Here is a 24,351-nt window from a genome sequence, read left to right as displayed (position 1 = left end):
AATTTGGAAAGGGATTTTGTTTGTTTCAGATGTGGTAGTAGATCACACGTAGAAATTTCAAACATTGTCCAGCCTTAAAGCAAACTTGTTTCAAATGTGGCAGAAGGGGTAATTTTGCTCGCATTTGTAAGGCAAGCTATGTGAAAAGACAAGCTGTAAGTGCAGTGTTGGAGGTTGAAATGGAAAGTGTGGGTGGCGAAGGTTATCTCTTAATGGTTGGTGACGAGGAGCATTTGCACTTTACCTGACCAGGGTGAGCTGGTCATGTACACTGCCTGTTAGAGCGGGTCACCGAGCACACGCCATCTTGGTCAGCTTTCTAGCTGGATGGAAACGCGAGCGCACAGCGGACAGTAAGATTACCCCTCTGCATGTATTACAACCGCAACCCCCAAACCGAATCTGCATGCTCTATAAAGTGAAGCGCTTTTAATTGCCGCTGAAATTGACGCGCTCTGAAATTGAAGTGTTTTTTAAATCATATTGTGTAATATTTTTAAAATTGTGTAAATAACTGCTATTGCATTTTAATACCCTCCCGTACAAGTTGTATTAGCATTTGCACTTTACCTGACCAGGGTGAGCTGGTGTACACTGCCTGTTAGAGCGGGTCTCTGAGCACACGTCATCCTGGTAAGCGTTCTAGCTGTTTGCAGCAGAGAGGTTTCCCTCCTTACTTAAGGAGATGTAAACGCAAGCGCGCAGTGGACGCGTGCAATGGGCGTGCTCCGGCGAGCCAAAGGCAAGGCCAGCTGCACCCTGTTGCGCACCGGCCGCACACAGCGCCAGCCATGCTGCCGGTCATGGACGCCACCCGACCGAGGATGTCTGCTACCACTACTCAATGGAACAACTGTTGCTAATAGGTGAACAGGGAGGGGAAGCATCCAAATCTACAGAACTAAGAGATATGAATCCAATCCCGGTGAAAAATAGCATAAACAACCTTAAAAGTGGCCTAGTTAATGCTAGATCCCTGGGTAAACATCACCAAGAGATACATCTTATGTTAGAAGACCACAGTTTGGATGCATTATTTCTAACTGAAACATGGACCCGACAGGACTCAGAGGTTGAGTTGGGGTTAGCATGCCCCTGGGCTACAAAGTTTTCCACAACCCTTGGTTCACTGGAAGAGAAGGAGTGCTGGGAGTGATCTATAAGGATATATGGAAGTTTTCTCCAATGGAGGTGGATGAAGTAGAGGGTATTGAACTTTTAGGATTCTCTCTTAAAGATGTTAAAAGACAACTGCTTACAGGCATAATCTGCGATAGACCTCCTGGTACGCTGAGTCCTTAGAATCAAGCATCAATTGACACTATCTATAACATGTCACTCACTCACTCTAGAATGATTATCCTAGGTGATTTCAATCTCTGGGAAAAAGGAAATCTAGGCCCTGCGTTGAAAGACCGGCTTCAAGCATGTGAGAGCATGAACATGTAACAGCTGGTGATGCACCCAATGCACCAGGGTGGCTATGTTTTAGACTTGATATTTGCAGATAATAAATGTGTAAAAATGGAGGATATATTACCTCTATGCTGGACTGATCACTTCCTTGTCCAATTTTCGGTAATAATTTCTAGAACAAATAATAAAATTGCTCCTAGGGGAATCAATCAACGTGGAAGGGAATGGAACAAATTGCTGAAAACTAAACACTCCCCGACGTTCACAGAGACTAATTCCTTCGAAATTAGTAAATCAGTGGAGGAAAGCTATCTTAGCCACTGTGATTGAATAAACTTTACTCTCAATCAACTGTTCCAAATGAAAAAGTTAAAAAATAGACATAAACAATCAGCCCCCTTGTACAATGAGGAGCTAAAAATATTAAAGAAGAGTTGTAAACAAGCTGAACGAAAATGGAAGAAACTCTATGAGGAACAGGATAAAATAGCACTGAAAATGGCACTAGGCATATACAAAGGAACAATTGCCAAGGCAAAAGCGGAGTACTATGCAAAATCCATTCTAGAGGCATCTAACAATGACAGAGCTATTTTCAAAATAGTGAATGACCTTTCCAAATAGACAGTATGAAAAATAAGATCATTGCATCCCAGAACCTCTGTGACAGTGTAGCAGCTTACTTCGAGGAGATGATCACTAAAATTATTGATGGTCTGGACATCAATAAGGGAGACGAGATACATGGGGGATTCGGACTATATGAGCCAATGACACCGGGAAAGCAGGGGGAGGAAGTAGATAAACACAAGCTGATGGGGGGGCGCTAGAGGGCGCACAGCAAGATGGCCGCACTGCTGTGAGGCTCTGTATGACCGAGTAACTATCCGACAAATATTTGCGGCATCCTGGGCCCGTGAAGTTATTGAAACCCTGCTGTGCGTTTCTGTCCGGCTTCTGATCCAGATGTGCTAATTTGCGGCGCCTCTGCCCTGCCTTCTGAGCTGTATTGAGGCGCCCTGTCATCCTCGCGGCAGGACCTGTAAATGGCGGCCGCCACACTCCTGTAGACCGCCGCGCTGAGAGGCTGCTTGTAGCCTGCGCCCTGTAGGCGCGTTTAACCCCGCTATCTGAGGGTGCTGAGCCTGCTGTGGTCTTTGCAGACAAATAGCGGCGGCATCCACGTGAGACGTCCTTGGAGTTTCCTTGCCCCGGGGGCGGTTGGCGGAGACACCTGTGAGCTGGGGGAACAGAGCTGCCGACGAGGCCTGCAGCGGCTGGCGGGGACCTGAGGCGGCGGAAGATCGGTCCCGGATCTCCAGACTAACAGCGCCCGACGGCATCAGATGCGGTGAGTGGGCTGGCCATCCTATTGACCTGGGCTGCGGAGGTGGGATGGGGGCGGGGCTGCGACCGGCTCGCTGTGTCTGGTGCGGGGCGGTGGTGCTTATCATAAGGAAGGCCGAGTGAGGTGGACCGGCGGTGGGCGGAGACACCCCTGAGCGCTTAGCGCTAGATATTGCCTCTACTGGCCGGCGCAGTGACCGTTGTTGTTGCGGTCCGGACCTGCCCTTTTATTAGCGCTCCTGGGCCTATTGTGCCCCTGCATGAAGAGAGCCTGATCCAACAGTGGAGGCATTGGAGACGGGAAGCCAAGTCGTGAGGCTGCATTGGTTCTTTGGAGGTTTCCTTGTCTCTCCTCTGGCTATCATTCGCTATTCTGGCTATTTGGTGAAGTTAAATCTTCGATGGGCCTACAATGAATTAAGCCCATATTGACTATCCGGTACTGTGACCTCTAACCACCGTATTGCCATATACCCAATTAAGACTTGACCCCTGGTTGCAGTAGCAGAAGGCCTGGCTGGGTGCTTGAGTGGCTGCGGTGAGTGGGCTATAATTGGACAGAATTTGCGAGAGCTTCGTGCCTGCTGAGACCATATGAGGGACTGTGCTGGTTTCCCCTATCTGGTGCGACATAGTGTGGCTCTACGGAGAGGCTTGAATTTTAAGACTGCTGGTCCTCATGTACTGCCTGGGTTAGCTGCTGTGGCGAGACCTGCAAGCATGGGCCGGACAGATAAAACTCAATCCAAGCTCCCATTTGAGTCGCGGCGGGTGCCAAAGACTCCACAGAAGACCGCTTCTGACTCGGAGGTGGATGCAGAGGCAGATGGGCACCCTACGCTGGAGGCCACATTGGTGGCGATGCAGCGGACCCTGCAATCGATAGAGGGTGGTATGGCGGCTGTAAGCCACAGACAGGATCACATGTTCTCGCAGTTAGAAAAACAAAATGCGCGAATGGGGGAGGTGGAGAAGAGAGTCTCGGCTGCGGAGCATGGTCTGTCCACGGTCACGGATAAAGCGCTAAATATGGAAAAGGTCCTTGCTCTCATACAGGCGAAAAATAAAGATTTGGAAGCACGGTCCCAACGCAACAACATCCGCGTTATGGGACTGCCGGAGTCCACGAATGTGGGAAGAATGGAAATATACATGGAGCGCCTCATCACGGACATTTTTGGCACGGAACAGCTGTCTAATATGTTCATAGTGGAACGTGCCCACCGCTCGCTGGCTGCTCGCCCTGTCCCTGGGGCCCCTCCCCGTCCCATCATAGCCCAGATTTTGAACTACAGGGATAGGGACACCTGGCACGGGAGAAGGGGAAGATTGAGCACCAAGGGAAGTCAATTGCTTTCTTCCCGGATTTCACGGTCGCCATCCAGGCCGCAAGGAGGGAGTTTGGCACGGTGAAGCAGTTTCTGCGCTCAGAGGAGGTCCCATATGCTATGCTGTATCCGGCCCGCCCCCGCATCGAGGCCATAGCTGACAATAAAATATTCTCTTCCCCAAAGACTGCAATGAATTATGCAACAAAACTGAAGCGCAGGAAGCGAGACTCTACTGAGTCAACCGAGAGAGAGGGGCAGAAGGATGCTGAGTATTGAGGGTTTTGTATTGGAGATTAGCGCGACTTCCACTTGAGGTGTTCAGCTTGTATTTGTGATTGTATGTCTCTTTTTGTTCTTGGAACTTGTTTAAGATCGCACCTCCCTATTCATGATGTTGCTGGGAAGCAGGCCTCTATGGGCGGGGGAACGCCGCGGCGGTACTTCTTGTCTGTTGCATTGTTGTGAAATATGCGCCTTGACTATATTTCTTTACTTTGATTATTGGGGTGTTAGCTGCTTCTGTGAGGCTTCAGTTTACTTTTTGATCCCAAGCTATGCAATCTTTATATTGTCCCCAAGGCCTTCCTAATGTTCTAGTTCCCGATTGCCCCACATATCACGCTAAAGTATACAGGATTTGTCATGTGGAGCTGAGATGTTAACATATTGCCTGCTCGGTCAACTCCTGCTATGCTGGAGAGTTGCGCTTCAGTGCCCCCCGCATATGGGTGTACCCCAAATTATACTTCCTGTTGTTGTGGGGGGTGGGTTAGGTTGGGTTTGGGGATGGCTTTGGCATAGTTGGGGTGCTGAAGTGGGTGGTGGGTGGGCTGGGGCGGGTCTGGGGTTGGATGGGAGTTTTCTGCAGGTGCTCAGGTATGTTGTGCACCATATGCTTCCACATATGGTCTCAATGCTATGAATACAATATCTGCTGCTACATCTCCCTGCTACTTGGTAATGGGTAGTTCCATTAAGTTTACTACTTGGAATATCCGCGGATTAAATTCTCCACGGAAGATTAGGATGGTGTTCGCAGGCTTGGACCGTATGGGAGTGAATGTCGCTTTCTTGTAGGAAATGCATTTAACAGATGCGTCTGCCTTGATGACATTGAAGTTCTGAATGTTGGGGCACGCTGGGCCAGTGTGAGTGTGTCTTCCTCATACTCCTCGTATGCTAGAGGGGTGCTCACTTTGGTGAAGAAAGGTGTCCCCTTCAATGTCATCAAGGCAGACACAGATGATAATTGTAGGTTTGTGTTATTGCATGGTCGGCTGGGTGGAGAGAGTGTGCTCTTGGTGAATATCTATGGGCCGAATGTGGATGACCCGGTGTTCTTTGCGGATGTGTGCGTAGGATTTTGTTCTTCCCACCTGCTGAAATTATTTGGGGTGGGGATTTTAATGTGTATTTGTATGAGTTTAAGGATCGGCATGGTTCCGGTGTGGTTCCGCAAAAAAGTGCATCGGACGTTTTGTGGGGTCTTATTGATGCTGGGCATGTACAGGCCATTTGGCGGTTGCGACACCCAGAAGCATGTGGGAGTTTGTACGTATCCTCAGGGCATGGCTCATGGTCCCGTATCGATTATTAGTTGATTTCTTGTGCTGTGGGCCATTGGGTCAAGAATGTGGCATATAAGTCCAGAACACTTTCTGATCATTCCCCAGTACTTATGGAGTTGACTTTGCCGGAATATGAGGCACCACAGTTTTCCTGGTGGCTCCAGCCCTCGGAACTTAAGCACTAAGTGTTCAAGCAAACTATCGAGGAGGCGATCGTGAATTATTTGAAGGAAAATGAGGGCACGATCCTATGGGAGGCCTTCAAGGTTAACATTAGGGGGGCATGCATAGGCGTGCAGGCAGGGGTGCTACGGGATCTTCGGCGTCGGATACGGAGGCTGGCGGAGAATATCACTGTCTTGGAGCGAGCTTTTGACGATGATCCAACTGCGGATATGCTGGAACACGTCACTGAACACAATGACACTGTAGACCAGGCGATACGGCACTGCTCTAGAAGTAGAGTAGTGCGCTATTATGGTGAGGGTGGACGGCCTAGCCACTCTCCTGCCCAGAAGAAGAGCGAACCCTGAAGCTAGGAGCCCATAAATGAGCTCATTAACGACGCAGGCGAATCACATCACTCGATGGAAGAGCTTTGCGATGTAGTGCTGACATTTTATAAGGATCTTTATGCCGCCAGAGACTCCCCTTCAACTGCGGAGACGCATGACTATTTAGACGATGTGGCATTGGGTTGGCTATCCAAGGCACACCGTGAATACCTGGTGCAACCGTTTGGCGAGGAGGACGTGCGAGAGGCTATAATGGCACTTCCTACATGTAAAGATGCTGGACCCGACGGTCTACCGAGCAAATTCTACAAGACGTATGCTACAGTGTTAGCCCCACGGTTGCTGGAGGTCTATGCTGAGGCCTACGATAACGGGATCTTACCGCCGTCGCTTCGGGAGGCCTGGTTGGTCACTCTTCTGAAGCCTGACAAGCCCCCTAACCAGTGGGGGTCGTATAGGCCTCTCTCCATCATCAATATTGATACTAAAATATTGGTGAAAATGATTTCCACTAGACTCCAACCCCTGGTGCCCTTGCTGGTCCTACCAGATCAGTCTGGTTTTGTGATGGAGAGATCTACCACACACAACCTCCGCACGCTATTCTCTACATTACTGCATTACTTCGACTCTGATTTTCAAGCCGTTGCAGTGCTTCTCGACGCTGCAAAGGCATTTGATTCTATCCATTGGTCCTACATGTTTACGGTTCTCAGCAGAATGGGTTTTCCTCCCTTCTTTGTGCAATGGATCCGGGTTCTATATAACGGGCCGGTCGTTAGAGTTCGTGTCAATGGCAGGGTCTCTTCCCTATTCTCTATAGAAAGAGGTACGCGGCAGGGGTGCCCCCTGTCACCCATACTCTTTTCTTTGGTGATTGAATCCCTGGCATGCAAACTTCGACAAAAACATTCCGATGCAGCTCTGAGGTTTCGACAACGCCCACTTGTTGTCTCGCTTTATTCGGACGACATGCTGCTCTACATCCGGGAACCATCAGTCCATCTGTCGCCCTTGTTGAGGGAATATATCCAATTCTAGAGGTTCTCTGGTTTGGGCATCAATTGGTCCAAATCTGTGGTCTTTCCACTTACGGAGGGCACATGATGGGGTGATGATCCCTATGGATCAGCACCCCATCACGGAGGGGTGATGATCCATAGGGATCCTGCTGTAGTGATCACGGAAAATTATGGGCGCGCCGTTATGCGTATAACGGAGAAAGCTAAAAGGTGGGCACGTCTCCCTCTGTCACTGGCAGATAGGATTACAGTTGTAAAAATGGTGTTCTTGCCCAAGATTCTGTACTTTTTTATTAATATCCCGATAAAACGTAATATGTCCGTATTCCAAACGCTGCTGTCGACGCTGCTTACTTTTGTCTCAGGGGGGGGGCAAAAAATTGCGATGCAGTGGGATCTCCTTGTGCAACCATTTGAGCGGGGCAGCTTTGATGCTCCGGATCTCCGCTTGCATTATCTTTGCGCACAGGCGCATTTTGCCCATTACTGACATTTTCCACAGCGTTTTTTCAGCCGCATGTTGCCATTCTGGCTGACACGGTCCTTCCCCTTCAGGTGCAGGCTATGGTTCTATCTGGTGGCTCTGGTGGGCCTAGGCGGGAAATTAACCCCCCCGCTGTGCATGTCTTTGGCTTGGAGTGCACTGGCTGCTAGAGCTCAGGTCCCATATTTATATGCTCCTCTGTTGCCAATCGCGTCGCATCCGGGGATCTCGGCTGCTCGGAAACCCGCTGCATTGAAGGAGCTTGCGGCTGCGAACATTACCTGAATGGGTGATCTGTACACGGAGGGCTGATTCAAAATGCTTGATGAGGCCCAGAATAACGTTACTCTGTCCTTTATGTTTCGATTCATGTATGTCAGGGTACGGCAAGCTGTACTAACTGTATACCCGAACTTCCCGGAGGAGCCGATAACACTTCGGGCGTTAGAGGCAATGCTGGCCGGGGTGAGTCAAAAGGGGCTAATCACAAGGCTCTACTATGCTTCCCAGCGGGAGCAGGAGCTTGATGATCATCAGACGCGTCAACACTGGCAATCAGCGTTTGACACTCCAATTCCGATGGAAGTGTGGTCGGCATGTTGTCAACTAAGGGCCAACTCACAGGTAACTGCAACCTCACTTCAAATGTTTGCATCAAGTATATTACTCACCTCTACAACTCCATAGGTATGACCTGAGGGACTCGGCGAGGTGTGTGAGATGTGGTGCGGGAGATGCTGATTTCTATCATGTCACCTGGTCATGTGGAAAAGTTTTTGCATTTTGGACGGATGTGGCTCGAATCTTGACGGAGGTGGAGCTTGAGCTGGTATCCTGTACACCTGAGGTGTGCCTTTTGGGTTATATGACCAAGCTGAAGCCTGCTAACAGACACCTCGTGGTGGTCTCTACCTTGATGGTGAAGCGGGTGGTGGTGAGGAGATGGGGTTCGGGATCTGCCCCTACTATCAAACAGTGGTTTACGGATTTAGCTTATTGTAGGGATCTGCTACAAGCATACGAGGAGGAGTTACCTGAGGCCTCTCGCCCAAAAGACTTCTGGAGCCCTATTACGGTATACATGTTAGCACACCCTGACATGCTCTGAAGGGCGCGATTTCCAGTGTGGACCTGCTATGGACACTATTGTAAAGCTGTCATTGTATCGGAAGTTCTTCACTCCTCAACTGAAAAGTATGATTATGGTGTAGTCCTGATGAAGATACTTGTAGTATAACTAGTGGATCTGCAGCTAAGTATGGGGGAATTTTGCGGATTTGCGGTCTGCGCATTCAAGTGAAATGGCAAAAAAATCCGCAAGTTTGCGGATTTTCCCGCGAACTCGCGGATTTTTTTGCCATTTGCACAAATGTGACCACGTATGTCTGTAACTTTGCCACCGCGCCAAAAGGTGCCGAGGTTCCTCGAATGAGCTGTCCATCATAGTGAGGAAAGGGCGGGAAGACGTTGCATACCCTAGTGTGTGTGTGACGGGCCAAATGGGCGGGGCTTCTATGGGGCGGGGCTTCTATGCGAGTTCACATGCCTCTTGTTTATAAAGGGTCAGCGACCGATCAGAGCATCAGATGAGGAGAAAGCAGCCTCCTGGTCACTGGAAGTACACGGGGATTGCGCTCGAGAAACTCATGGATGCAAAGACCTCCATCAAGGATTACATCTAATTGTAGGCGGTAGATATGGGGAGGACGCACACCTGCCTAGCCTAGACCGTGCTCACTAGTTGTTTGGGTGCCGAGGTCCCTCAAGTGAGCTGTCCATCATAGTTGTTTGGGCTGATTATTTGAGCTTCAACTCGGGCATGTGCAAAAGATTCCGCCCGGCAATTTTGCAAGATTCGCGGATCGTGAAATTGCCGAAAATTCACACATTTTGTGAGCGGAACGGATTTTTGCGCCCATACTTATCTGCAGCATTTGCTCTGAGAGACCCCCTATATGTCAGACTATACAGTTGCTTTTTCTTTTTCTCTCTTGCACCTGGTGGCTGGACTTCTCGGGGGGAGGCGGAAGTGTGGGGGGAGTTGGGAGGGGTCATGTGTTTCATGTCTTTATTTGACTACTCATTGAGAGTCTTGCCATAGTAATTGTACCATCCTGCTATATGCACATTTCCACTGCATGTGATACTTGCATTGTCAACGATGATAGTAATGTATGCTACTCTGTTGCACCCTAATAAAATAATAATAAAAAAAAGACAAGCCTATAAGTCTGGATCATCTCCAGATTCCCACAGAAGAAGAGTTTAGTAAACTTGCTCTTCCGAGTCACCACTGGACCCTCTCCCACACAGACTGTGGAAAGAATTTAAGGAAGAGTTGTTTCCTCAGTGCCGTCAAATCTGCTGCCAATCTTTAAGCGAGGGAGTTGTGTCAGTCTGCTGTAAATAGGCAACGGTGACACCACTACTGAAGAAAACCACGCTTGATCTTCTCTGTCCATCCAACTACAGACCTATCTCTTTGCTCCCTTACCCAGTAAATATTCTAGAGCGACTAGTCAGCAAAACCAACAATTTCTAGAAAACAACCATAAGTTAGACGATGTACAATTTGGGTGCCGCCCAGCTCATGGAACAGAAAGCGCACTTGTAACTGTCTTAAATGAATTAAGAATGCGAGCAGACACAGGCCAGTCAGTTATACTAGAGTTATTAGATATGTCAGCCCCTTTCGACATGGTGAATCATAACATCCTTTTGGGAAGACTTATGGATGTCGGAATTGGGGGAAAATGCTGGACTGGTTTAGTCATACCGATCGGATAGGCAACAGGCTGTGGCCATACCTCCCTTTACTTCTAAATACCATTCCATTCAGCATGGTGTCCCTCAGGGATCAGCGATCAGCCCGATTCTGTTTAATGTATACTTGAGCCCAATCATTTCCATTATTAAATCTTTTAGAATTAAATTGGTAAACTACGCTGATGACACACAACTTATCTTCTCACTGGAGGGAAATCAATCAGTATCACTGGACAGATTCCATGAATGTATGAGAAAAATGGCAAGTTGGCTCAGGGACAACTCTTTACTGTTCAACAGTGACAAGACGGAAATCTTGCACTACACAGCAAACAATGTCCCATGCTCACTTCCGACCAACTTTTGGCCAACTCCCACAGGAAAACAACTAATCACATCAAAGACAGTGCGTAATCTGGGGGTGGTGTTTGATGATAATCTAAAACTAGACACCCAAGTAGATAAAACTGTGCGATTTTGTCTTTCTTCGATCGGAGCCTTACGGAAAATACTTCCTATGCTACAGAATTCAGCTAGAGCATTGGTGATGAGAAGTGTTATGAGTTGGTTCAACTATTGTAACGCTCTGCTACTGGGTGCACCAAACTCTCTGATGAAGAAACTTCAAATAGTTCGGACAATAGCGGCCACGATAGCTTTAAAAAGACAGCATAGGTCATCAGCTTCCATGTCCCTCAAGGCCCTTCACTGGCTGCAGATTATGCAGAGAATACTGCTCAAATCTCTCTGCATAGTCATCAAGGCAGCACATGGAACGGGGCCCAGGCCATTGCAGAGTAAATTAACTGGTAGAACCCGGTCAGAAGACTTAGGTCATCAACGGCTAGGCTGGTGAATACCCCTAGTATTAGAAAAACCAGGATGGGAGGCAGAGCATTTAGCACTGTAGCCGTAAAAACAGTGGAATGTAGATCTCAGACAAATAGACGATCTTCCTCAGTTTAGGAAAAGGCTAAAAACCTGGCTTTTTCCAAGAGATTTAATAAACCCAGCCTTCGATCTGAGTTAATTTCGGTTGTGGATCGGTTGTGCATGTGCTCAGTAAAACTTAAGATACCCGTGGGGCGATAGTGTGGTTTATAAGTATAGGTTACATTACATTACATTACAAACTTGTTTCAAATGTGGCGGAAGGGGTCATTTTGCTCGCATTTGTAAGGCAATCTATGTAAAAAGCCAAGCTGTAAGTGCAGTGTTGGAGGATGAAGAGGAAAGTGTGGGTGGCGAAGGTTATGTCTTAATGATTGGTGAGGAGGAGTCTGGACTCATAGATGATAATTTTGTGGTCATTAAACAAGTTGGAAAATGGAAACCACCATATTGCAACCTCTTAGAGAATGGCCAAAGTGTGAACATAATGGCCGATTCAGGTTCTCCTGTCACACTATTATGTGAGAATGAGTTCACCAAGTTCCAAAATGAGGTTCTAGAAACTGCTGATATAAAGTTGTTTTCTTATGGTGGAAAAAGGCTGGAGGTTGTAGGAAAATTCAAGGCCAGGTTGCTGTTTAGTGACAACTGTACTCACACGGATATATCTGTACTAAAAAACTGATTCAATTTGTTGCGTTGGGATGACCAAGGAGAACTCAACATAATTTTGGATCCCAACCACCCTGAGTTAGTAATAACTAAGGATAGGTTGGTAACTCCTTGTTCGAATGCAGTTGCATGGGAGCAGGAGGTTGAAGGGTCAAAGTGGATTCATGCATTCAAGGAAGTATTTTGTGACCGTTTGGGTAAGTTGCAAGGTTTGAAACATTGCATAGTATTAAAAAGTAATGCAGTTCCTGTGGTCCACAAACCCGGGAAGGTAACCGTGTGTCTCAGACAGCAATTGAAAGAGCAACTGGATAACATGTGTGCAATTTCAATAATTGAACCCATTGAAGTATCTGAATGGTTGTCCCCAATCGTTTTGGCTCGTAAGGCAGACAAGTCTCTGCGTTTGTGTATGGATCTCCACGACCTTAATCGTAATGTTGGGGTGGATTGCCATACCTTGCCAAATATTAATGAAATGTTAGCCACCTTGGATCAGGCTGCTGTCTTTACATCATTGGATATGTCAGCAGCATACCATCAGGTGGAACTCCATCAAGATTCTAAACATTTAACCTAATTTGTGGCACAAGAGGGGGAGTTCCGCTATATCTGTATACCATTTGGATTGGCGTCAGCATTCTCTGTGTTTCAGAGAGTCATGAACATTTGTTTAAAGGCATGAAAGGAGTGACATGTTTCCAGGATGACATCTTAATGTATGGTGAAGATAAGGAAAAGCATGAAATGAGAGTTAAGAATGGTTCTGGATGTATTAATGAAAAATGGCATGACGTTAAGAAGAGACAAGTGCAAATTTGCTCAGTCTGGTGTTGACTACCGTGGGCATCACGTATCTGCCAATGAGGTGAAACCTAAATTGAAGATTTTGAAGGTCATTGAAGATGCGCCATCAACAAAGGACAAGGATCAACTCAGGACCTTTTTAGGATTGGTTGAGTTTTATTCTAAATATGTACCGCAATTCGCCAGTAAGACTGCAGTGTTAGGCAACCTTCTGAAGAAGAGTGTGAGATATGATGGTCAAGTGAATGTGAAGATGTTTTGGGGGAAATCAAAAGAAGCATAGTTTCAGCACGTCCCTTGAGGTCCTTCAACACAGAGGATTTTGATGACGGATGCAAGCAGTGTTGGTTTGGGGGCAGTATTGTTACAGAAGCACATGAATGGGAGTAAGGAAATCGCAGCTTCTGCGAACAGGACTCTATTGGGGGCAGAAGCCACGTATTCAACCATTAAGACGGAGGCTCTGGCTATGTGCTAGGGATTAGAATATTTTAAGACTTTCTTGTGGGGAAGAGAATTCATTTTGCAAACCAACCACAAGTCTTTAGTGAATTTGTTTGAGGTGGTCGTGAATGCATGAGGGCACTCATACGTAGGATCAGGGAAGACTTTTGGTGGCCAGGTGTGGATAGAATGGCACAACATTTTGTTAGGGATTGCAATGCTTGTGTCATCAGTGATAAGTCTCAGGTCACTGTACCATCCCCCGTTATATCTGTGGAGCCACCATCCCCACCTTGGGGTAAGTTAGCCTTGGTTATTTCTCGGACATTTGGAGTACTGGGAACTAGGCCCAAATTTGCTTTGGTACTCATTATTTATGCAGGTGGCCCGAAGTAAAGATGGTAGAAAGTGTTTCCACTTCTGTTGCTTTAGATTTTCTTGGTGATGTTTTTTGCCAGAGATGGTTACCCCAAGAAGCGAGTTTCTTCAAAAGAATGGTATTTGCCACATTAGAACGTCTCTTTACCATCCGATAAGCAATGGCTTGGTAGAGAGATTTAATCATGTAGTAAAGGATCAGTTGCAGTTGGCCTTGGTAAATAGCTTGACTTGGAAGAAGATCATGAAAGACATGCTGTTGGTGTATAGACCAACCCCGCATGGTGTGACTGGCATATCCCCTTTCACTCTTATGAGCGGTAGAGTAGGTGGAACAAATATGAACCAGAAGATGGTGAATAGTGATGTTTTAAAAAAGGTGTTAGGTGTGAGAAAGGCTTTGGCTGGCAAAGAAGATGTGAATGGTAGGCGGAGGACCGCATCGGTCAAGGTAGGTGATTGGGTGTGTAACAAGAGACCAGGTTTTGTGAGAACTAGCTGGTCCAAATTTTCTATTCCAAGAAGGTTGTGGAAGTTCGAGATCATGTGATTGTGGTTGCTGGAGGAAAGATTTGTAGTAAGAGTAAGGTTATGGTAATTACTGAAAATAAAACCTCTGTGGTGCGTGACAGGTTGGGTGGAAATGAGGATGCGGTAACCAAGGATGGAGGTGTTCAGCAAAAAGGTTAACTGGATGGAGGTGTTCATGGTCAGCAAAAGGGTAATTTGGACAGTGATATCATTGCTGCTAGAAGTAACAGCATTGACACCTTGGCTGATGGTACAGTCAGAAACAGGAAGCTTCCTGTACGATATAAGGATTATGTTGCGTAGTAACTAATGGTGTGTTGGAACTTTGTTTGTATTAGTTTAGGTTGTTAACCTGTGGACATCCAGCGAATTGTGTGGTTCCATGCTATTGTAGTGTTATATGTTATACTTTTACATTCTTGTTGTTTTGGTCATTTTCTTTAATCACCTGTGTTTTATTTTGATTGGAACTTATGCATTATTATACTTCTAGGTTGTGTTTCTTTTGATATTGTAAGAAGGGATATATGTAGGGTCTAGAATGGAATGTGAATGTTGGGAGCAGGGGATTCTGCTGGCGGAAGTTGGTGCTGGAGCTGGACTGTTGATCGCTTAATAAAGTATGTACTACCTTTAACTGTGTGTTGGACATCATTTCAAAATCCCAGTACTTTATCATTAGGCTTTCCTGTTTTCGGTTTCTATTTTTGGTCAATTCTGGTGGTGTTTTTTCAGTGTTTTCAAGTGATTTGAATACCTTAAAAAAACAGTGGTTATCAGTGGTTACATATTTTAGCGCCATTAAAAACAACAGAAACAGTGTTTTTCCGTTGTTTATGGAACATTTTGCTTTTATTATTGATTGCTTTCTGCACTGATAGCGCATGGTATATAGACAGTGTACATATAGGGGCCGATTCTGATCCTGGATTTTTATTTTCCATACAAATAGGATTTGTCTTTTTTTCCATACAAATTGTAAAAGTCCCTTCCAACCCCTGTAGTACGATTCGTACGGGAAAAATACATACAGATCGGCCCAATCCTTACAAATCGGATCGGGAAAAGCTGTACGACAAGGATTATAAAAAAGAACATACAATTTGTAAAAAAGCTGTCCAACCCGTCAAGTACGATTCGTACCGGGTTGTCAGCATACGATTTGTATGGAAAAAGGCCTGTATATGGGGAATGACTCGTACCGGGCAATGAAGCGAACCCCTATATGCCTCGTACCCTGGTATGAATCGTTCTGGGGGTATGATGCATACCGGGGTACGGGTTGTATAGGGGTATGAGGCGCCACATGCGAGGCGTGTGTATGGTGCGTACTCCAACATCGCGCATGTACGCACCGTACATACGCGATTTTGGGGTACGGTGCGTACGTATGCGATTTTGGGGTACGGTGCGTACATACGCGATTTTGGGGTACGGTGCGTACATACACGATTTTGGGGTACGGTGCTTGTACGGTGCGTACACGACCAGTATCCCTTCATCGCGTATGTACGCACCGTACCCCACTCATCCGTACACACCGTACATACGCACCGTACCCCTGTATTCATGGGGTGCACGACGCGTACATGAGGGGGTCTGTCTCGTACTGTTTTCGGGGCGTACCAGGTTTTTCCGGCACTTTTTGGCTCTTGTAAAAAAAGAGCTGTGCGGAGTGCCGTTTGTACGAATCGTACTTGCCGGGTTGTAAACTGCTGCCGGGAATACATGGGAACATCACGTACAGAGCAATCTGAATCGGAATCGCTTGTATATACGAGTTGTACGGTCCTTTTACAATTTGTATGGAGTGCGTCTATTTGTACGGATCGTACTTCCTAGGTTGTACGGGCCTCTTTACAAGTACGAGTTGTATGGGGAAAACGCTCCATACCACGATTTGTACCGCGTTTTTCCAGGATCGGAATCGGCCCCCTAGTGTATATGAGGTCAAAATAGATTTTTGCAAATCAAACTTATTGTAGTACACCATACAATACTTCTTCAGTGAGTCTTTGGTCATGTGCGCTCGCTCTTTTCTTCCCATGTAAACTTCTGTGAAAAGGCCCTCTCAACATTTGCACTTGAGAAGGGCAAAGCCAAAAACGCCAGTACACAATTTGTTAACTCTGGCCACTGACATAGCTTTCCATGCCAATACTGGTGCACTTGAAGATTGCGATTCTCAGGGCAGGTTCTGCAACAATTGCATTAAGCTGAGCGCTTTTGCCCTCAGAATTATTGAAGCGGTCAAAAATGAAGCAGCACGTTTGAAACTGCCGAGGAAACTTCCCTTTACGGAAGGGATCTAGAACTTGTACAGAGTACCACAGTGAGGTTTCATTGACTGCAAATGCCATCGGTGGTGAAGGGACATTTCTATGCATCATTGCAAGCCATTTCTCATACATTGTAAAATAAAAGTTCCTGAATTGCTCTTCAACATTGCTTTGCTTACCAAGTGGAAAGAACTCTAACATGGAACATGTTCCAGTGCCAACGTCACTAAAGGTGTCGCCCAGCTTACTCTCCAGGAGATGTTTCACATCTACACCAATTATGCTGAACACTTGGCAGACAAGGGTGTTTTCAGACTCTAGTTTTCTGTATTATGTCCACTACAGCAGTTATGCTTTCCTGTAAAATCTAAGAATGCAATAGAGTGTACTTTTTTCACATCACTATCAATATGCGACCAAAGATCCTCACAGTTCTTGCCTTTGGCATCACCACTCAGCAAAAATATTGTAAATGGTTGCCACATTCATATGATAGCATTCATTGCCCCTTGGACTGAGAACCATCAGCTAAGGGACACAGTTGGGATGGCTCTTTCTTTGATGCCACACAAAGCACAACATGATAAATATTTGCATTTTAGTTCCTGTGCATAAGAAAACAGTGCACCAGAATGGACTAAAAATTCAATAGCATTCCTCATTTACTCTGAATATTGTAAAGATGATTTCAGCATACCATCTAACAAGGGGCAAGGACCGCTTACAGGGAAGCATTTCAGCTCAGGTATCTATTTTGACAGGTCATCACAGAACATTTCCATACACATAGCTAAATCACTGCAAATACAAACAATATCACTCCAATCTTTGTTGAACTTAGAAAGAACGGGCCAGATTCACAATATGAACTTAAGACTCAATCCTAAACTTACTACTATTTTGGTATTCACAGAATGCACTTACTACTTTTGGCATTCACAGAATGAACTTACTACTTTTGATATTCACAGAAGTTAGGATTTTGTCTTAAGTTTGTCAAAAGACAAACTTAAGACAGACTTAAGACTAACTTAAGACAGACTTAAGTTAGGATTTTGTCTTAAGTCTGTCTTAAGTCTGTCTTAAGTCTGTCTTAAGTTTGTCTTAAGTTTGTCTTAAGACAAACTTAAGAGTTTGTCTTAAGACAAACTTAAGACAAAATCCTAAATTCTGTGAATGCCAAAAGTAGTAAGTGCATTCTGTGAATACCAAAATAGTAGTAAGTTTAGGATTGAGTCTTAAGTTAATTCTGTGAATCGGGCCCAACCTTTTTTGCAGAGCATTCCAAGTGAGACTGTGTTCCAAGTTTTCCAAATGTCTGGTGTCATGTTTTTAATACTGTCCGAGATGCATGGTGATAGCGCTCTTTTCACATATACTTGTCACTATACCTTGCATTCAATGTTTAAAGCCGGAGGTGTTGGTAATTCACCTACTATCAATACTGACTCACTAGAAACTGGGGGCTGATGTATTAAGGGTTTTTACCCTTTCTCTGTGGGCAAATGTGATGACACGTATTATGAAATATTAGGAAAGATTCTTATGAAACCAGCCATTTTACCTATCAGTGAAAGAATCAAACACAGCCAAAATATCAAATATGATTTTGATATTTCCTGATTCTCTACAGTTTATAAGATAATTAAACAAGACCTAAAACATGCTTCTAAACCCTGAATCTTTAGACCAAAGACCACAAAACTGAAAAAAGCAAAAGGAAGAAGAAACAATATTTTAGTGGCTTCCCTAAACAACAAAACTCAAGCAGAATAAGGTTAGCCCACTCTTTCTTGCTGCTAGCTTGTATAACAAAGTTACCTTCAGGAAGAAAGAAATGACTTTCACTCTCTTTTTCCTTTCTTTGAATGCCATTTAGTTTGTGGTTGTGCAGGTATTTTTTCAGTGTTTATATGTTTTCACTGGTGAGGGCTATTTCTCTTTCAGTGGGGTTTTATCAGTTATTATAGGTTTAAACCTAAAACCGGACAGCCTATTTATAATTTACAGCAACCGCTCCTTCAAACTCACTAACGCCAAGAAGACACACACAAGTTGACACAAACTCTCACTCCTGTGCATAGTTAAGCCACATCAAGCAGGCCCTTTTCTTTTCCCATCTCAATAGCGACAAACCTCCACTCATCAGCATCTCAGAACTTTATTTGGGTCCATTGAAGAATTTATTTATTATTTTTATTTATTTAGCGATTTATAAAGCGCCTGGTGACCCGGAGGCATCCCCGCGCTAATGATACAAGTGAAGACCAGAGGGGGAAGGGGAGCTTATTTGGGGAAAAGCAGAGTTTTCAGTTTTTTACGGAAGAGGAGGTGGCAGGGTTCCAGTCGCAGGAAGCGGGGGAGTGAGTTCCATCCTGCAGACGCTTTTACTGCGAACCGTCTACCGCCAGTGCGTGCCTTCCTGAATCTCGGGACGGTGGCCAGGCGTTCGTTGTCAGAGCGTAGGAGTCTAGGGGCCTTGTAGGGGGTGACCATGTCTCTCAGGATAGAAGGGCCAAGACCATTGAGGAGTTTGTGGGCAGTGCACATCGCCTTGAATTCTACCCTCTGCCGCACCATGCTTAACTCATTAAAGGCAAAAAGAAAAAGAATATTACTTTGCCGTCTAATAATTTCACTTTTTATCACTAAATGCTGACATTATCATCACATGTGAGGCAGTAATTACCATCACTCCACCTTACCTGGCAGAAATCTAACCAATCACTAGAGAGCGTAAGGAAAAACCCTACGCTACTTGACGCACAGCTATGGGCAGAGGGCCTCTATAAAGTATTCAGAAAATTAGTCAAAAATGTTCATCTTTTACCAGATGGTTTATTTTTATTCAATAAACCTAGGTTTCTCATGCAGTCTCAGTATTAATGTACATCATTGTTGTATTGGGTATTGTTTTGAGTTCTGTAATCTAAACCGTTTCATGTGATACAATTGAGTTGAGTGAACAAAAGAACTAATAGATTGAATGTATTATTTGTTTCGATGAACTAGAAAGTCATGTGATGTACATTAATACTGAGACTGCATGAGAAACCTAGGTTTATTGAATAAAAATAAACCATCCGGTAAAAGATGAACATTTTTGACTAACTTTCTGAATACTTTATAGGGGCCCTCTGCCCATAGCTGTGCTTCAAGTAGCGTAGGGTTTTTCCTTACGCTCTCTAGTGATTCATTCATAATTTTGAGGGCTTTGGGCACGCCCCCCCACACTTGTCAGCATGCAAAATAATACACACAGTGTAGACTTTAAGGTGGATTAAATTGATAAAAGTCGGTGTGCAGGCCCACCATTAGAAATCTAACCAAGCCATGAGTTCAATGCAACATACCCTCATCACATTACCAGACTAAAAAGAAGTACAAAAAAGTTACATTGAGGAAACAAGCCTTTTCAAGTTGTTCACTAAAGTGATGAGACACCATCCCACCACACAACACTCTTGCTCATTCACTTCTCCACTTCAGAAAGAAAACCAAATGTACCTCTGCAAGGGCACCTCTCCCATCATCAATAAAGAACCTCCTGTTGTCCATGGAACCTGGGAACAATCAGAAAATATTCTTGAATTGGACGGAAACCTGCACTGTCCTTTCAATCTACTATGTGATTTATTGACTTGCACTCTCTAAATTCAAAAACATACACACCGACTAGGTTTTACAGTGTTATCTGTGTAGGTATGTATTTCTGTGGTATTTGTATATCTGTCAAGAATTTTAATACAATGAGGTTTTAACTCTGAACTTGGACTTTAATTTTGTGTTTTCGTATACTCGCATTTAAATTGATGCACTTTTCTCAGTGGAACATTCAATTTTTTTGCATGCTTTATATATTTTTAATGATTTTGAATTAACTACGCAAATAGAATGGTAAATTCATTGGTATTTCTATAGCCTTACCTAGTAAAAATGTAGGGGAGGGTTGTACAATCTTAAAGTCAAGGTAACAGATATGTGATCGCTGCAGCCGCTGGGTTGCGAGAGCAGATATGAACTTCTGCTGCATCCTGACACACTGCTCTTAAGAGAAGTGTGTGCTCATTTTTTCGTAAATTGGAGCATATTTGGATCAGTCCTGATGAATACAGAGTTGCTGTTCCAGACTCTGGGAGCATAAATGAGAAGGCCTTTAGTCTTGTTTTTAGTTTTTGTACTCCTCCTCCAGTCCAGTCTGATGGTGTCCTGCTATGGGTTTGTCTAGAGCCACTGGAGCTTGCTGAACAGATAGGCAAGGTTGCTGGTCAGGACGGCTTTTTAGAAAATACAACTGGTCTTGACAAGGTGTGGCACTGCAAGGGCAGCCAGTGGAGTTCCATCAAATTGCCACTTTTCTTTATCGAAAAGGTTCCTTGCAGTTAAGTTAAACAAAAACACATTTGTACAGCAGTTTTTATTTGTACACCCCTGGATAAACATTGCTGCTTTTGATCAAACCACAGGTTCACACATGGTTAATATGTGTGCAGAGAGCTACTCCAACAGCTTATATTGGTTCATGTTGGTTCTGGAAATATAGAAAATACTGTTTCTTAGATATTATTAACTGAGAGAGTATATATTCAGTGATGCAAGTAATATTCCACAATATATTAGGAAAATATTGTTTTTATATGCCTTATACTTGCATTACACTCTTGGTATAGTGTTTGACACTTTTCTCTTTTCACCTAGTTGTACTCTAATTCTACACCCCTTCGAATTGGATACTACGACACAGATGACTACGCACTGCCAGTTCCATGCATGAGACGAGCTGTTCTAGAGACCAAAAAGCTCCTGCAGCAGGCAGGCCATGAGGTAAATTGACCACAGACTAAAAAATACTGTGTCATGTTATGTTAATTAAAAATTCTCTTTTTGCATGACAGGCAGGATTAGTTCTTTCTGTTTTTATGAGGTAGGGTAGGTGATTGATAAGTGTAGTACATTTTGATTTCCAATAATATGAAACAAATCCAATTAAGCATACCTTTTTGATAGCTAGTTAAATTCTTTTAGGATGTGTGTAATTGAAGCTTTGTCTCCAGAGACTCTCAGGTGCCCTGGAAATGTACACAAGATTAGAAAACTAAGGACAAGGACTGGGGTTACACCCAAAACATTCCCTACAACCCTCCCTTTTAAGAAAACTCTTCAGAAGCATACCAGGTCTCTGGTACGGTTTGGCAGTACTTTTGTCAATATTCTGCTAATTTCATTCATTATCATTGCTCCAAACTGAACGTAAATGCCTGCAATATCAGAAATATGAAGTACAAGCTTTAAGCTGGATGTCCGAGAGGGCAAATAAGTGTAGAAAGTTGGAGAACTGGAAGAAATCAGAGATAGATGAAGACAAAAACATGTTTTGAAGACTGTAGAGGCATTTGAGAAAATCTATCTGAGTCAAAGTGTCCCATTGTAATTAGAGTTACTGTACCCCTATTGTGACAACTGGATTCTTTCACTGCTAGTGTCTAGTGACCTCTTTAATGGCATTCATGTAATATTCTAGTGCAGTTTGCATGTAGAGCAGATCCTACTGAGTGCACCAAAGTCAAATAGTACGTTTAGTTTGACTCAGAGGACAATTATTGGAGTATCTGTATGAGCCTTAAAAACTCATGGCCCAGTTCTTTAATAGATTGGAAATCTACATCTGTGAGTATACTACTACATTAGGACACAGACACACACACATTTGGATTTCATGAAGTTCCCAAGACAACTCTTGGAAAACGTTTAGGAATTCCTGTTTACTCATAGCCGAAGGATTTCTTCATGCTTAATTGTATATATAGTACAATTAGGCATGTACATATGCCACTGTGGTAATGCAGAATGTTCAACTCTCTAGGACAGTGCTTTCCAAACTTTTTAGAACTATGATCCCATTTTTAGAATGGCAAACGTTCGGGACACACCTTGATTTAACAGGTCGGGATCTAATTTTTTATGTAATAGCAGACATGCTTTCAGAATGCTGTGAATTACTAAAAAAACACTTGTTACAATATTTGTGTTCCGCCCTAACAGTTAATTTAGAGGTATTAACATTTTGTAGTGGGTAACAAAAAATCGGCAACCCACAGCCTTTCACACTCTCTGTATCCCAGCAGATTGTCATACACTCATCACTTTGCAGTCAAGAAAAGTAAACACCTATCTCCATGTGAAAAGAATAATCCGCAATTTTTCAGAAGACACAGCCTGACATTTGACCTCTGTCTTTGAAGCACAGCAAATGCGACAAGATAAATGCAAAATGTAACGGCACCTTTAATTATTGCTCTTTCACCCCACTAGAAATTGGCTGGCGACCCACAAGTGAGTTTTAACCCACAGTTTGGGAAACCCTGCTCTAAGATCTATGGGACTGGACTAAGGAAATTTGCTATACTTCTCTTTACTTAAGAGCACCAAAAACCATAAACAAACCACTCTAGTTGGTACAGAATGCTACTGCCCAAACATTGCTCCACATCCCCAGACACAATTCTGCCCGGAAGGCTCTAGCCACCCTAAATTGGCTTTCGGTTGAGCAGAGAGTCAAATTCAAGGACCTGTGCCTGGCACATAGGGCATTTCTAATCAAAGGCCCTTCCATCCTCTGACCTCTGGTCTCACCTTACACCCCGAGCAGAACCCTTAGATCCACCAATGCTAGATTTGCATTGGTTCCAATCATACGAAGAGCGAAAAGTGAAGGGCTCTCATTAAGCTAAAATGTGGCCAAGATAAGCAACTCCCTTCCTCACAGCATTTGGCTAATGGACAATGAACTGGTATTTTGTAAATCTCCAAAAACACACCTATTTGACAACTAATATTGACAAAACCCTGCTAAGCGTAGAGGTGCAATCTGTGTTGCATTTGTAGCACTGGGATGCCCAAGGGTAGATATGCTCTCTATAAATGTGTATAAGATAAAATAAAATATAGAAATTGCCATGAGACCTCCTTTTGGCCAGACCAGTTTTACGTGATTTGATAGAAATACTTTACAAGCTAACTTACTGAGCAGTCCTATACTGTGTGTCAAAGAATTTTTTTTATATTCCTTATGACAAAAATTAGAAAGTGAATTTAACCACCACAAAAATTCTAATGTGTGAATCGGAGCTTCCTGTCACCCATATTTCCATCATTGCTTCTTTGGCTCTCTATGTGCCATCCACTGTGTTTTATACAAACTATGGTGAAAAGAAGACTGTTCTTTTAGTGGCCCTTCAGAGAAGGATTGTTTATTTTTTTACAAGAAAACTACTTTTTACCCTTGTGAGCTCAGCAATGGTTAAGTACTCACTTTAGGCCAGTCACTGCCGTGAGGACTGCGGTAGTAGCGGACAAGACACCTGGCTGTACCTGGTGGCGAGGTCCAAACACTGACTTGTTTATGTAGTCTCTGGCTTCGGTATTCCTGTCTGGTGACACATGATCTTCATCATCCATCAAGAGTTCCGCAGCAAGATCAAAATCTTTTGTGTCATCTTTCCTGGCACATGGCTTCTTACCTAAACTCCTTTTTCATAGTTGCCACACCCAAACTTCTCTTTCTCCTCTGTAGGATTGGGCAGTAGTGGTCTTCCATACAACTTAAGGAATCCAGGTGCAACCAAAGGTTTGACATTGTTTCCATCTCCTATGGAGGGATTCTTGATGACTCCATCCAATTTGCTTGTAACCTCTACTATGTATTAGTTCTAAAGGTGTTCAAACTTGACAAGCATGTAGAAGCGTAAACATATAAAGACGCTTCAAAGTTTGGATATCCAACTGAGTTTTTATTATTATTTGTATTATTAATTTGTGTTACTATTACTCAACTCATTATTATTATTATTAATAATATAATTAATATTATTAATATTAGTTGTGGTAGTAGTACTGGAAG

At 44.2% G+C, this 24,351-nt stretch overlaps 1 protein-coding gene across 2 annotated transcripts in view; it reads left to right on the top strand.

Moving 5' to 3' along the window:
* LOC144800500 (vitamin D3 hydroxylase-associated protein-like) overlaps positions 1 to 24,351 on the top strand; it is a 344,212-nt gene that overhangs the window by 146,291 nt on the left and 173,570 nt on the right. For both annotated transcript variants that reach the window (XM_078671684.1, XM_078671685.1), the window contains exon 8: positions 21,150 to 21,275. In XM_078671684.1, the coding sequence (XP_078527810.1) occupies positions 21,150 to 21,275 (126 nt within the window). The remainder of the gene's footprint in view (positions 1 to 21,149; positions 21,276 to 24,351) is intronic.

This window comes from Lissotriton helveticus, chromosome 1_2, assembly GCF_964261635.1.
Source record: "Lissotriton helveticus chromosome 1_2, aLisHel1.1, whole genome shotgun sequence".
Taxonomy (NCBI): domain Eukaryota; kingdom Metazoa; phylum Chordata; class Amphibia; order Caudata; family Salamandridae; genus Lissotriton; species Lissotriton helveticus.
Note: the sequence above shows the minus strand (reverse complement) of the source record. Positions and strands in the feature narration are given on the sequence as shown.